The 13277-nt window shown below is 39.4% G+C and overlaps 1 protein-coding gene across 6 annotated transcripts in view; it reads left to right on the forward strand.

The window, feature by feature from the left end:
- Nucleotides 1-13277, forward strand: part of SLC35F5 (solute carrier family 35 member F5) — a 97794-nt gene that overhangs the window by 61980 nt on the left and 22537 nt on the right. For 4 of the 6 annotated variants that reach the window (XM_085868347.1, XM_085868368.1, XM_085868358.1 and 1 more), the window contains 2 exons: nt 469-559; nt 880-1034. In XM_085868347.1, the coding sequence (XP_085724473.1) occupies nt 469-559; nt 880-1034 (246 nt within the window). Of the gene's footprint in view, nt 1-468; nt 560-879; nt 1035-13277 lie in introns of those variants that run through there. The other 2 variants (XR_015054718.1, XR_015054714.1) reach the window with 2 other exon arrangements.

The following is a 13277-nucleotide window of genomic DNA, read 5'->3' on the forward strand; positions in this document are numbered from 1 at the left end:
TGGAGAGTACACTTAACTTTAAATGCCTGACCTACATAGTAGTATTGTAGTGAAAAAGTTCACCAAACCAATGAACGTCTGCCATCATCCCAAATTCAAAATGTCTCTCTCCTCCTGTCTCAACTGATTGCGGTTAGAGTAAACCACCTCGGTTGATTTGCTGGAAAGAAATCCTATTAAGAAGAGCTCGCAAGCAGGCTTTCACCAAAATTGTAAGCAAGCCCCACATGGAAAGCATTGGTGCACCAAGAATGAAACATTGCTGAAATTTTGCTCCTATTTACAGCAGTTTCTAATTTTTGTTGGCATGGCTTTCATGATGTCTTAAATTACATGATATAACTCTGTTCTGCCGCCCATTAATGCAAGGTTATAGAAATTTAGTGAGGCTCCTGAGTTTGCAGGAGAATTCAGATTTGTCAGTGTGACAGTTTTTTAAATTTGATTATTTTTGTTTTTGGTGAGCAGGGGCTGTTTCTTGACCTCATCACTTGTGGGCACACTAGCACTCAGCTTAGCAGTCCCTCTTGCTGTTCTTGCTGATGTCTGGTTACATAAGGTGTGATTTCTTAATGACTTCTGCTTTATTTTAATGTTTTATGTCCTTCAAATCTGTGCAAGGAAAGAACTTAGCAATAAAACAAAGTTGTCTGCTTTTAATGAGTTATACAAGTACTTTGAAAGTCATTTCTAAAATTGTTTTGCTGGGTATTTTTCTCCACCCAAAAATCAGGACAGCTCTAGGAAGGCACTGCTGATTGGAGGAAATTAATGGCTTCCATTAACCTTTTTGTGGTGTAAGCTGTCCAAATATGTAGTTTTGGTCGGTTCGTTGATATATACACTATTTCTGCCTTTGCCCACAATTTCCCTGACCAGCTCCGTTGCTCGTGGCTCTTCTTCCTGGGCCTCGGACCTCTGCTGTTGGCCTTTGCAGCGGCAGCGTTGCTTTGCCAATACAGCAACTGGGATCCAGTCAATGTGTGCCTGCGGCGATCTCTATCATTCCTATGCCGCAGGTCTCGTTTGCAGAGGTCAGTTATCTAACTGCAAATGTTGCAGAACTTTATTATTTTTAATTTATTTTAGCAGAATTAACTCTTCTTTTTTTTGCACAATAAAAGTCCATTTTTACCCCCCGCCACGTGGCGGAAAGGGGGATATTGTTGTTACCCGGGTCGTCCGTCCGTCCGGCTGGCTGGGCATCAACATTTATAGCTGTGAGTGCAATAACTCAAACTGTTCGCCATATCGATTTGAAATTTGGGTCACACATGTACCTCCTGAAAAGGAAGATCCCTATTGATTTTGGGCGTGGCCGGATCCAAGATGGCCGACTGGGGCGGCCGTCTTGAAAAAAATGTTTCAATGGCGGGGGATTCCCCATCTCTGATGGGTATATTTTTAGTGTTTACTGTTGATAAAAATATGATCGTCTTTTAGATTTGTCGTTGAATGTTCAATGTTTATAGCAAAACCAATGCAAATAAAGAGGAGTAGAAAATTATATACAGCAAAACGCATGGAAAGAAAAATGAGTAGAATTGAAGACATCGTGTGTGGTGGTTCAGGGTGGAGGAGGAGGAGGAAAAAAGTGAGGTGGTTATTGAAGCAACATTATGAAAGATGTCTACGACAGTGCATTGCTATCGAGCATTGCCCGAGGAGGTCGAGTGGACATGTCTCGCATCAATTAATTTGCAGAAGGTTGTTAACATCTATCAAAAAGTCGGTGGACTTCTTGTGCAAGAATGGCCCGGACACTCCATTGGCTCAATAAAACATGAATCCTCAAAATAAATCTACCAAGGATAGAACTTATAAATTACCTACCAGTCATCTGCGAAGAATTCCCCATCCAATAACACTCATTAAACTTTGAAGCATAATCGATGAACAAGAAAAATGAGACACCAAAAAGTGTCTGTCATTCTTCTTCTTATTCTTTTTCAGGCAGCCTAACTCAAAATTGATTTAAGCTACAAACTTGGTTTAAACACCAATCAACTGCATTTTATAGTGGGAAGTTGCAAACTGATCGAAATGTTAATAGCTTGAAAGGATTGCATGAAAAGTATGCAAAACTGCATTCCTTTGGAAAGTAATAGAAAGGCAACGGGTGGGCAGGACTACAACTGTCAATCAGCCTGATGGGGTTGGGGCCGCAAGACACATTTACACAAGGGCAAATCAGACTTTTATGGCTGTGGTTAACGGTGGAATATTATCAGCCCTATTCGTGTAGTACAGTCATTGGGCCAATCGACAGCAACAACAGACACATATTTTAATAAAGTACATATTATTTAGAATGTTAGATCGTCTATAAAATATGTACAGTACTAATACATACATATTTCAATAATGTACGTATTATTTAGAATGTTAGATCGTCTATAAAATATGTACAGGACCAATACACACATTTCAATAAAGCAAGTATTATTTAGAATGTTGGATCGTCAATAAAATATGTACAGTACCAAATCAATGTAATCACGTCGAGAAAGTTTGTACTACAACTTTGTAAGTCAGTAGAACATGACATATATATATATATATATATATATATATATATATATATATATATATATATATATATATATATATATATATATATATATATATATATATATTCTTCTTCTTCCTCTTCTTCCTCTTCTTCCTCTTCTTCCTCTTCTTCCTCTTCTTCCTCTTCTTCCTCTTCTTCCTCTTCTTCCTCTTCTTCCTCTTCTTCCTCTTCTTCCTCTTCTTCCTCTTCTTCCTCTTCTTCCTCTTCTTCCTCTTCTTCCTCTTCTTCCTCTTCTTCCTCTTCTTCCTCTTCTTCCTCTTCTTCCTCTTCTTCCTCTTCTTCCTCTTCTTCCTCTTCTTCCTCTTCTTCCTCTTCTTCCTCTTCTTCCTCTTCTTCCTCTTCTTCCTCTTCTTCCTCCTCCTCCCGTTAGGGGTCACCACAGCGGATCATCCGTATGATCCGCATAGTGATTTAGCACATGTTTTACACCGGATGCCCTTCCTGACGCAACCCTGGTCGCCTCTTACGACACAGGGGTATGGTACACCTATTTTAACCGGGTTATACACCGGCCCAGTACACTGGTACTCATTTCGCCGACCTCGGAAGGATGACAGGCTGAGTCAACCCCCTGGTGTATTAATTCAGTCGCCCAACTGGGCTTGAACTCAGGACCTTTTGGATCCCAAGCCGATATATATATATATATATATATATATATATATATATATATATATATATATATATATATATATATATATATATATATATATATATATATATATATATATATATATATATATATATATATATATATATATATGAAGCCTGGTGTGTTGGCGCAGTGGTTAGGGCAGCGGCTTGGGATCCAAAAGGTCCTGAGTTCAAGCCCCGTTGCGCCACTGGATTAATACACCAGGGGGTTGACTCAGCCTGTCATCCTTCCGAGGTCAGCGAAATGAGTACCAGTGTACTGGGCCAGTGGAAACCCCGGTTAAAATAGGTGTACCATATCCCTGTGTCGTAAGAGGTGACTAGAGTTGTGTCAGGAAGGGCATCCGGCGTAAAACATGTGCCAAATCACTATGCGGATCATACGGATGATCCGCTGTGGCGACCCCTAACGGGAGCAGCCGAAGGAAGAAGAAGAAGATATGTATATATATATATATATATATATATATATATATATATATATATATATATATATATATATATATATATATATACACATGTTACAATTGTGGGGGTAGATGGAGGACTCCAACAGGGAATATAGCATTGTGTAGAGTTGCTTGGTCCATGGACGTGTCGATGGACAGCAAGTAAACACATTTCTAAAAATGTAAAGGAACAAGTAATAAAAACACTTTAAATTATAAGGGCACTTCGACGTCGTGATGGAGCCAGACACACCTCCACCCACATTCTTCCATCATTATCCATACTTGTACTAAGTTCGATTTAAATCCCACCACCCAGATTCAAAATATTAAATAATTCTAGCTGCCAGACCATGTATCCGATCAGGTTGAATTTCAAAACAAATATTACACATGACTACTTCATCATAACTCTGACACTTCACGTTGATTGATAAAGTGGTTCAAGAGATTTTTGTTTTTTAAACATTTTCGTTCAATCCAACATAGCTGCCAGACCATGTGACCTATTAATTATTCATGAACACCCTGGTATCCCTGAAACTTGGGGAACATGTGGGTGAAGTTTCCTCTCGATCTGTCATTCAGTTCTGGAGAAGATGTTTGAATGCTTTTATGTTAAAAAAAATAAGGCGACTGAACCACATTACCAATGACTTCATCAAAAAATTTCCCCTCATCCAATTTAGCTCGAGATGACACTCAAAATTTTTCACACTGATCGGATAAAGCGTTCGATGTATGCAATTATGACATCATAACAGACACACCTCAGACATCATCAAAAAATCACACTTAATTCCCATGGGCAGTACTTGACATGTGCCAAGTTTCAATTTTTTCCATGAAGCTGTTTTGGAGATTGAGAGGTCCAAATTTTTTTCTAACAACATGGCTACCACACCACCCTATGACATCATAATTATCATAAAAACATTCTACATAACTAGTCGCACCTATGGTGAAAATTTAGTGTCAATTGGATAAGCGGTTGCAGAGAAAACTAGAAGGGCACTTGGTAGAGCGTATACTTCTGCCACGCAGCCTGATCCATGAGAACATATCGGGCCCAAATATTTTTTGAAATCTCATACTATATATCGTTTTTGGTCTTATCAGTGGTGAAGAATCACTTTAAAAATTAAATAATTATCTATCCAGATCTACACCAAAATTGAATCAATTTGTCCTTGTCACACATCCAACCTGTCCACCAAGTGTCATCCAAATCCGTCCACAACTTTTTGAGATATCATGCTACACTATATCGGTTTAGTCCTATCTCTTAATGATGAAGAATCACTTTAAAAATTCTAGTAGCTGGACCCGTATCTGGATCTTCACCAAAATCTAATCAATTTGTATTTGGTCATTTTCTTGATTTCTGCATTATTTAAGCCAAAATCGCTGGGTATTGATATCTCAATCAGCAATGTTGTCTTTTCCTTTTTGTTCTGGAGAACGATGTCCGGTCACAAGGCTTTGTTTTCTATGTTCATGCTCTATGGGATCATCAGGTCATACGTGGGCATGACGTCATTATTTTCAATGATTGCCCTTGGTTTGTGTTTCCATGAGTTTTCTGGAACTGGGATGTTGAAATTTTTGCAGATATTCCAATGAACCACTTTGCATACTTTGTTTTTGCCATTGTGTGTAAAATTGTTCTGACAATAGTTTTTTGCATCCCAAAAGCAGGTGACTAATACTTTCTGTTTCTGTCTTACAGAACCGATACTTGTCCATATAGCTCAGTCCTGCCATCTATTTAAATCCATTGGTGTCATGTCCTTGATCTTGGGTATTTATTATTTGTACCTGCCCAGAACCTGTAATTTGTTATTTGGACGAGCAGAGTACCTGCCCTACGTGCAATCTTGTTCCAAGCATGCAACGTGTTCTTCTGACGCAAACCTTTATTTGAGTGGTGTATAGGCCACTGGCAGCTCTGTATTCGTAAAAAAAAATTAAAAAAACATCCGGGTTACATGCATGAAGCAAAAACCTACCTGCAAAAACCTATAAATCAAAATGCCTCACTAAAATGGAAAACGTGGGGACAGGAATACTGTACTGTAAATGGTGGAGACTTGTAACCTCCTTCCACCTTCGGTGATGGCGCGATATGCCACACATTTGTTTGGAGAATTTGCGTCCCCCGCCCCCACCCCCCAAGACCACTGGCAAAGATGAAAGCACCCTTATACATTCATGGGGATCATGCTGATCTTCTGTAGCAAGTCTGGATGTAATTGGCCCAGAGCTATAGGAGGAGTAGCGTGACAAACAAACAAACTCACAAACACCGGTCAGTGAATTATAGTAAGGATTCATTCTTTCTTCGATAGAAACGCGCACACGCCCACGCACAGTTAGTGTCTTGTGTAGGGACAACTATTATTCAAAGAAATATGTCGGGATGGTTTGACATGATCATTTCTTGTGACTATCCTTACCTTGTTCACAATTTTTGGAGGACCATCCCCACATCCTTTTCCATTTAAAAAAAAAAAGTTTTCATAACTTGTTTGATATAATATTGAAGGAGCGGCACTTTTCTGTCCGTCAGTCACACTACTTCATTACGGTGTAGGACGGCTCACTCCAACATCCGCCATTTTCATTTTCATGTAGGTCAGGCCTAACACATCATCAAATCTGTCATATTCACAATCGCCATGCATGCCCTACCTTTGCGTTTTCCATGCAGTGTGAAACAAAGTGATTGTTAAAATGATTATCAAATATCGAAAGGATAGGCGTCACGGCCTTTCCAATGACACAGTATGTAGAGGCCAATAATACTGTACTGAGGTTTATTATGAAAGTGGTGTATTATTTCAGAAACCACTTCTGATAACTGACGTTATCTCCAATGGCTAACAAGGACTTTTACCGTTGAAGTTCCGCAGATCCAGCCGTAACTAATAGGCCTACGTTTCATCATAATGTTTTCGTCATAACAATAGTAATAATAATAATATCTGGAGGCGCTATGTTTTATAACTGCGAGCAGTTATGGCCGGGTACCATTGCCCCACCCCCCTGCTTTGATGCAACCCCGCTTTGATTGGACACCTGACCGACAACGTCCTCTTTACCCAGAGAAAACATTATTTAATATTTTTTCTTCAATCCAATATAGCCACCAAATCACGTGACCTATCAATTATTCGTCATCACCTGTCTCCTCCCACCCCAGTCCCACCGGATTCACACCCAACCCCTTCCTCCTCCCACTCGAGTCCCTCTGGACATTCACCCCACCCCTCCCTCCTCTTCCTCAGTTACCAAGTGTAATTGCTTGTGTTGTTTCACGTTTGATGTTGAGAGCTCGCCCAAGTGGCTTAAGCGCAGTGTCGCTGATGCAGTTTGAGCGCAAATTAATGAAAGACCACGATTTTCTTTCCTCTGCATAATATGAAAATTAACGTACCTCATTGGGCGGTGTATAATTTGACCGATGCCATGATCGTTGGAAACAATACATGCATTACCTCGTTTGCGGTGTAATCAAATTATACATTTGTTTCCTTAAAAGGGTAGCTTTATTTTATAATGGAAGATGGGTTGTTGAGTCCTCAAATGTATGGTAAATGAGGCCTGTGTAGACATATTGAGCAATGTGAAGCAAAAAATATGGCCGCTATTTATGGTGGCTGGAGGAAAAGGCCTAGCTAAAAAGGTGGTGGCCTAGCTAAAAGGCGGTGCTTGTGACGTTTGCCGAAACAAAGGAAGGTGTGGCTTGCAGAATGGGTGGCGCTTATGACCAACCCACAAACAGACGTGAACAGCTCTATGCAGTCTATAAAATGTGATTTATTAGATATGATAAACTAATTATTTATCTGAAACCGAACAACCAATCAATACTGGGCGTTGCTGTTATGATGCACTACCCTTGCTGTATATATTTTATTTTACAATTACGTCATCAGTCACATGGTTTGGCAGCCACATTGGTTTCACGGAATAATAAAAAAATTCTATTTCGGAAACTGCTTTAGCTGTCGATTCAAAACTTTGTAGTTTTGATGCACTCCCCTTGCTCCATGCAATGTGCTATTCATATCCATGCGTGAAGCTGTTTCAGAGAAAACAGGGGTTGAAAGTTAGGTTTTCAAATGAACATGGCTGCCACACCACGTGATCTGTCCATGTGATCACCATGTGGTATTGAAATCTGCACTCTGCCCATGATTGGGTGGAGGATCACGTGTGTGGAATTTCGTCTTGATCGGGTAAGGTTAGTTTTCATATCCACATGGCTGCTTCACCATGTGATCTATGACGTCATTATTGCAGTGTGTGCAGCAATGACTGTAGATGATATTTGCCAAATTTCACTTCGATTGGATAAGCAGTTCCAGAGAAAACATTATTTAATATTTTTCTTCAATACAATGTGGCCGCAGAACCACGTGACCTATCAATTATTCTTTATTTCATGTCCTTCATGAAGTCATGAGGAACGTGTGTAAAGTTTCCTCTCAATCTTTTCAGTCGTTCTGGAGAAGAAGATTTTTGAAGGTTTTCGGGTAAATCCAGGATGGCTGCCAGACCATGTGACATATGATGTCATAGTTGTCAAACTTTATTCAGCGTATCTAGTTGATCATTTGTGTGCAGTTTCACTTTGATCTCTAAAGCAGTTCTGGAGAAGAATTTTTCCTTTTTTTGAAAAAAAAAAACAATATGACTGCAAAACCACGTGATGGATGACATCATAACCTTAAGCGTTTCATAGACATTGGGGCACAGATTATGTATGAAGTTTCAGATTTTTAGGACAAGGACTTGTGTTTATGCGTTTATGGTTGGCCTACCACTTCACCTTTGACATTATCATTACAAGATTCTTATTCCTCATTGGGAGTAGAATGTCATGGGCCAAGATTCAATTTTTTCTGATCAGCGGTTTCAGAGATAACAAAATTTTTTCAGTTAATCCAAGTGGCTGCCATACCACGTGACCTATGATGTCACAATTATCACTTTAAAAATCTTCAAAAAAAAGACAAACTATGGTGAAAATTTCGTGTCAATCGGAATAACGGTTGCCACGGAAAATTAAAAAAAAAAATCGAGCAAAAAAAGCCCCAAAATGCGACAAAGAATAATAACAAATAATCTGAACAGAAACAATGGGTACCACAGCCTGTAAGGCTAATGGTACCCTTTTAATAATAATTATAGTAATAATAATAATTCAACGTTGATGATAAATCGTACAATGAAGTATTAATACTGTACTAACGTTCATTATTAATGTGGTGTGTATTTCAAAACCACCTTTGGTAACTAATTTGTTTGTTTCTTAATTGTTGCCTGACAATTAGTAACAATGCATATTCCCTTTGTCTTGACTGCATTACTGGCATGACTGCAGACGGCTCAGTAGCATAATACTTAAAATCCATTTTTTTCTTATCGAGTTCTTATTATTCATTTTTTTTAACTCAATATACAAGCCCCAAAAATGCTAAAAAGTAACAGAAAGACTTTTGTTGATCATGATGTTGCTGAACAATGCTATCATGATTTGCCACAACATCAGCAATGGCACTGTGCCAATTTGAGCACAGTGAGTCAGCAATCTGTGCATGATGCCAATGCAGCTCAACACCAGCAAGCACATGCTGCTATGTCTCCATCTTTCCAGCAATCTGTGCACAACACCAATGCAGCTCAACACTATCTTTGTGAAATTTTGCGTCAACATGTTGCATATGAGGCAGTCGGGAATCTTTTACAGCAACAATGCCGCGCTGTTCAATCTTTTTGTGTGGCACGGCAATGCACCTGGATGAAAGTCTGCCGGTGACTAAAACTAACACTGAGTTGTTGGCATTAAACAAAAATGTTCAGGAGCATGTGAGGCAGCGCTTTGTTGCCAATACACCACCCAAATAAAGGGAGGGTCTTTGTTCCATGGTTCCCAACTATTATTCTTCTAACACTCAAATCTCCCATGTTTCATAAAATTCCGAATTTTTTTCTGTAATAGCTTGCATGCATAATGTAATATCTTGGAAGTATTGGAATAAAAACTTCAAATCATCAGGTTGATCATCGGCGGCGATGCTGTTGATTAATGGGGAGGCACGTCAGGTGCGTCTGATTTAAACGTCAGGGGAAAACAGGTTGGAGGAGAGCGATATATATGTACGAGGTGTGTTCAAAAAGTATCCAACCTTAATTTTTCGTGCGTAAACAAATGAAGCTAGGGAGGTGTGGTTTGGTGCACATATGTAGGTGATCCTAATTCGTATGCATGAATATTTTCCCGCCTGCAGAAGCTGTCAGTCGCCGACAGACCGCCGATGAGTGAGCAAGTGTAAGTGAGCACCGTCGGATTTTCGTTTTTGACAAAATGACGGATCACTGTGGTCTCATTGCCAGTGATCACTGTGTTGAAGAAGTTGGGATCGCTGTTCACAGTCTCCAGCATGTCCTGTGCGATCTCCAAACGGAGTTGCTTCTGCTCGATCGTTAGCAGCTTTGGCACGAACTTCGCTGAGATTCTCCTTAAGCCCAAATCCTCAGTCACAATGGAATGAACGGATCCAATGCTGACGCCCGCCTCGTCTGCAAGTTCTCTGATCGTGATTCGACGATCCTGCATCAGCAGGGTCCTCACTTGGTCAATGATGATCTCATTTCGGGATGTTGAGAGCCTACTAGAACGTGCTTCACTTTCCACTGATGTGCGACCATCTTTGAAGTGGTTGTACCAGTCTTTTATCTGTGTGGTGCCCATTGCTTCGTTCCCGAAGGCCTGTTGAATCTTGCGGATCGTTTCCACTTGGGAATCGCCAAGCTTTACACAAAATTTGATGCAGTAGCGTTGTTCAAGTTTTTCCGTCATTTTGTCAAAAACGAAAATCCAACGGCGCTCACTTCCACTTTAATGAAATAACTGACTGGAGACCACTGTATGTTGGCTGCTGTTGGTGTTGGAAGGATGTGGTTTCCACAAATGCAACATATATATATATATATATATATATATGTATATATATGTATATATATGTATATATATATATATATGTATATATATATATATATATGTATATATATATATATATATATATATATATGTGTATATATATATGTATGTATACATATGTATATATATATGTATATGTATATAGTAGACTAGGTGTAAGTCGGCAGCGTGTAACTCGTCACTTCGCCTAAGTCGGCAGCGTCAAAAAGTCCCGAATTTATCTCATGTTAAATCCCTTTGAATAAAGGGTCATCCCTCTGTAAGTCGTCATCTCTAAGTCGTCACTTCGTCTAAGTCGTCAGATGTTGTCCATTCCCACGTAATGGAAACTCAAGTAAATTACCACTCCTAACTCGTCACACGGAACTGCTGCCTCGTGAGAAGCCCGATTTCATGGAATCGTGATGCTCGCTCATTGGTGTACACCGCCAGTGATAGGCTATTTATAACTGCGTACACACGTTGATCGCACTGCAGGCAGGACAATGGCGACTAAGCGTAAGCTTACAACTAAAACCTACCAATAAAAATACGACATTATCCAGTTTTGCGAGGCAAATCCACTGATGAAGAAAACAGACATAGCTGAGAAGTTGGACATCAAACGGCAGACATTGAACGATATCTTGAAGAATAAGGGCATGATATTTGGACAAGTGGAGAAGATCGTGAGGCCGGTGGGAAGTGTGAAATGTGTGTCCTTTGAAGATGTCGATGACGCGCTCATCATCTGGTTTCGGCAAATGTCGGCTCAGCCAAATATTCGGATTCGGCCAAATATTCGCCCGATACTGTCTTTTGGTGGAGGATTGCCCAGCCAACATCATGGAATACAATGACCGGTTTGAATCCTTTCTCATGCACCAGATGCCCAAGAGTTTGAGGCAGTCAAACATAACGGATTACTTCGCGAAGAAGTAAAGGATCGATCGAGCTTAGTGTTGAAGTCCGATCATGGTTTTATATTGGCTTGTTTTGTACATTACCGCACTCACTTACACATAGGCATTGAGTGGTAATCATCACCACGATGACTGTGTGTCATGTAATTTGTCACCATACCATCACCGATGTTATACGAGTTGTCTTACAGAGTTGTTCATTATCTTTACTTTTGATAAACTGATTCATGAATTCCATCTTTGCTTGATCACTTTCCAACTCACCAACTCACCCCCACCTATGCCCTGAGGATTGTGTTTTCCTTTTGGTACAATAGCCGGCTCTCACACATATGTGTCCAGGCCACGCGCGACTTCATCCTTCACCCCACAGTCATCATGAATGTTCGCATATGCGTAAGTCGTCACATTTCTAAGTCGTCACTTTTTTCTCGGTCCCGCTGGTGACGACTTGCGTCTAGTGTACTGTATATATATATATATATATATATATATATGTATATATATATATATATATGTATATATATATGTGTATATATATATATATATATGTATATATATATATATATGTATATATATATATATATATATATATGTATATATATATATGTATATATATATATATATATATATATATATATATATATATATATATATATATATATGCATATATATATATATATATATATATATATTCTGAGATAGCAACTCTTACCTCCGGATATCGAAATTTAATCCCTTATCTCTCATTTCTGTTTTGGCAAGTTTCTGGATATTGAATATCCATATTTCGAGGGATTACTGTACAGTATTGTAATGTATTCTTGTGAACATTGAGAGCTTGTATGAATGAGCCAATAACTGGCATGTTTTTCATATCTAGCATCAAGAGATTGCAGTAGGCAGGCAGCCAGTACAGCAGCAGAATCCAATCATTGTTGAATCACTGTTGAACAATGGATACAATCACAAGATCCGGGTACACGTCATCCATTCACTGTTGAACATTGGAGACTCGAGAGCAGAGCTGTTGAAAAAAGTGGTTAGGTAATGTCTGGGAGGCCATTGTTGGTGACAACATATCATGGAGCAAGATTGCATTCTTTGGGAGCACATCATCACAGTCGCATGAATGCCAGTAAGCCAGCTGGACAACTCACCTGACCTGACCGAGGCATTGTCCAAGCACTTTTTCTCCAAATATTTTTCTCACCATTCCTCTCTAATCTTCATTGATGCCTCACAATTCCACCCCCCCCCACCCCACCAAAAAAATTGTTTTCTCTTTCATTGCTAAATCATCATTGTCTAGACTCTAGAGCCAAAACCCTTCAATCGCTCATTTATGTCTTCCAATAATGCACTTGCTTTGCATGTCTAAATTGGCTTACATTGAGATATCGATCCCATAACAAGGTTTCATAGTCGTCTTCAGATGAAGCCATGATCTTTGTCTCGAACAAAGATTGTCATGATCTAAAGAGGACTCAATTTGGTGACTGCATGCAGACCTCTAGTATCTCATCTTTGTTTTGGCATCCAATACATTGGGTAATTTTTGCCTACTGACAGAACTTCTTGCCCGAGATGTTCTGACATATAGAGGAAGTGCAGGCGTATGAAAATGGTTATTACAAATGAGTCATCGGATGCAGGCAAAATGTCTACGGACAGTGCTGTGCATTTCTCTT

The sequence above is a fragment of the Eptatretus burgeri genome, chromosome 2, assembly GCF_056783735.1.
Source record: "Eptatretus burgeri isolate ZD-2024b chromosome 2, Ebu_testis_v1, whole genome shotgun sequence".
Taxonomy (NCBI): Eukaryota; Metazoa; Chordata; class Myxini; order Myxiniformes; family Myxinidae; genus Eptatretus; species Eptatretus burgeri.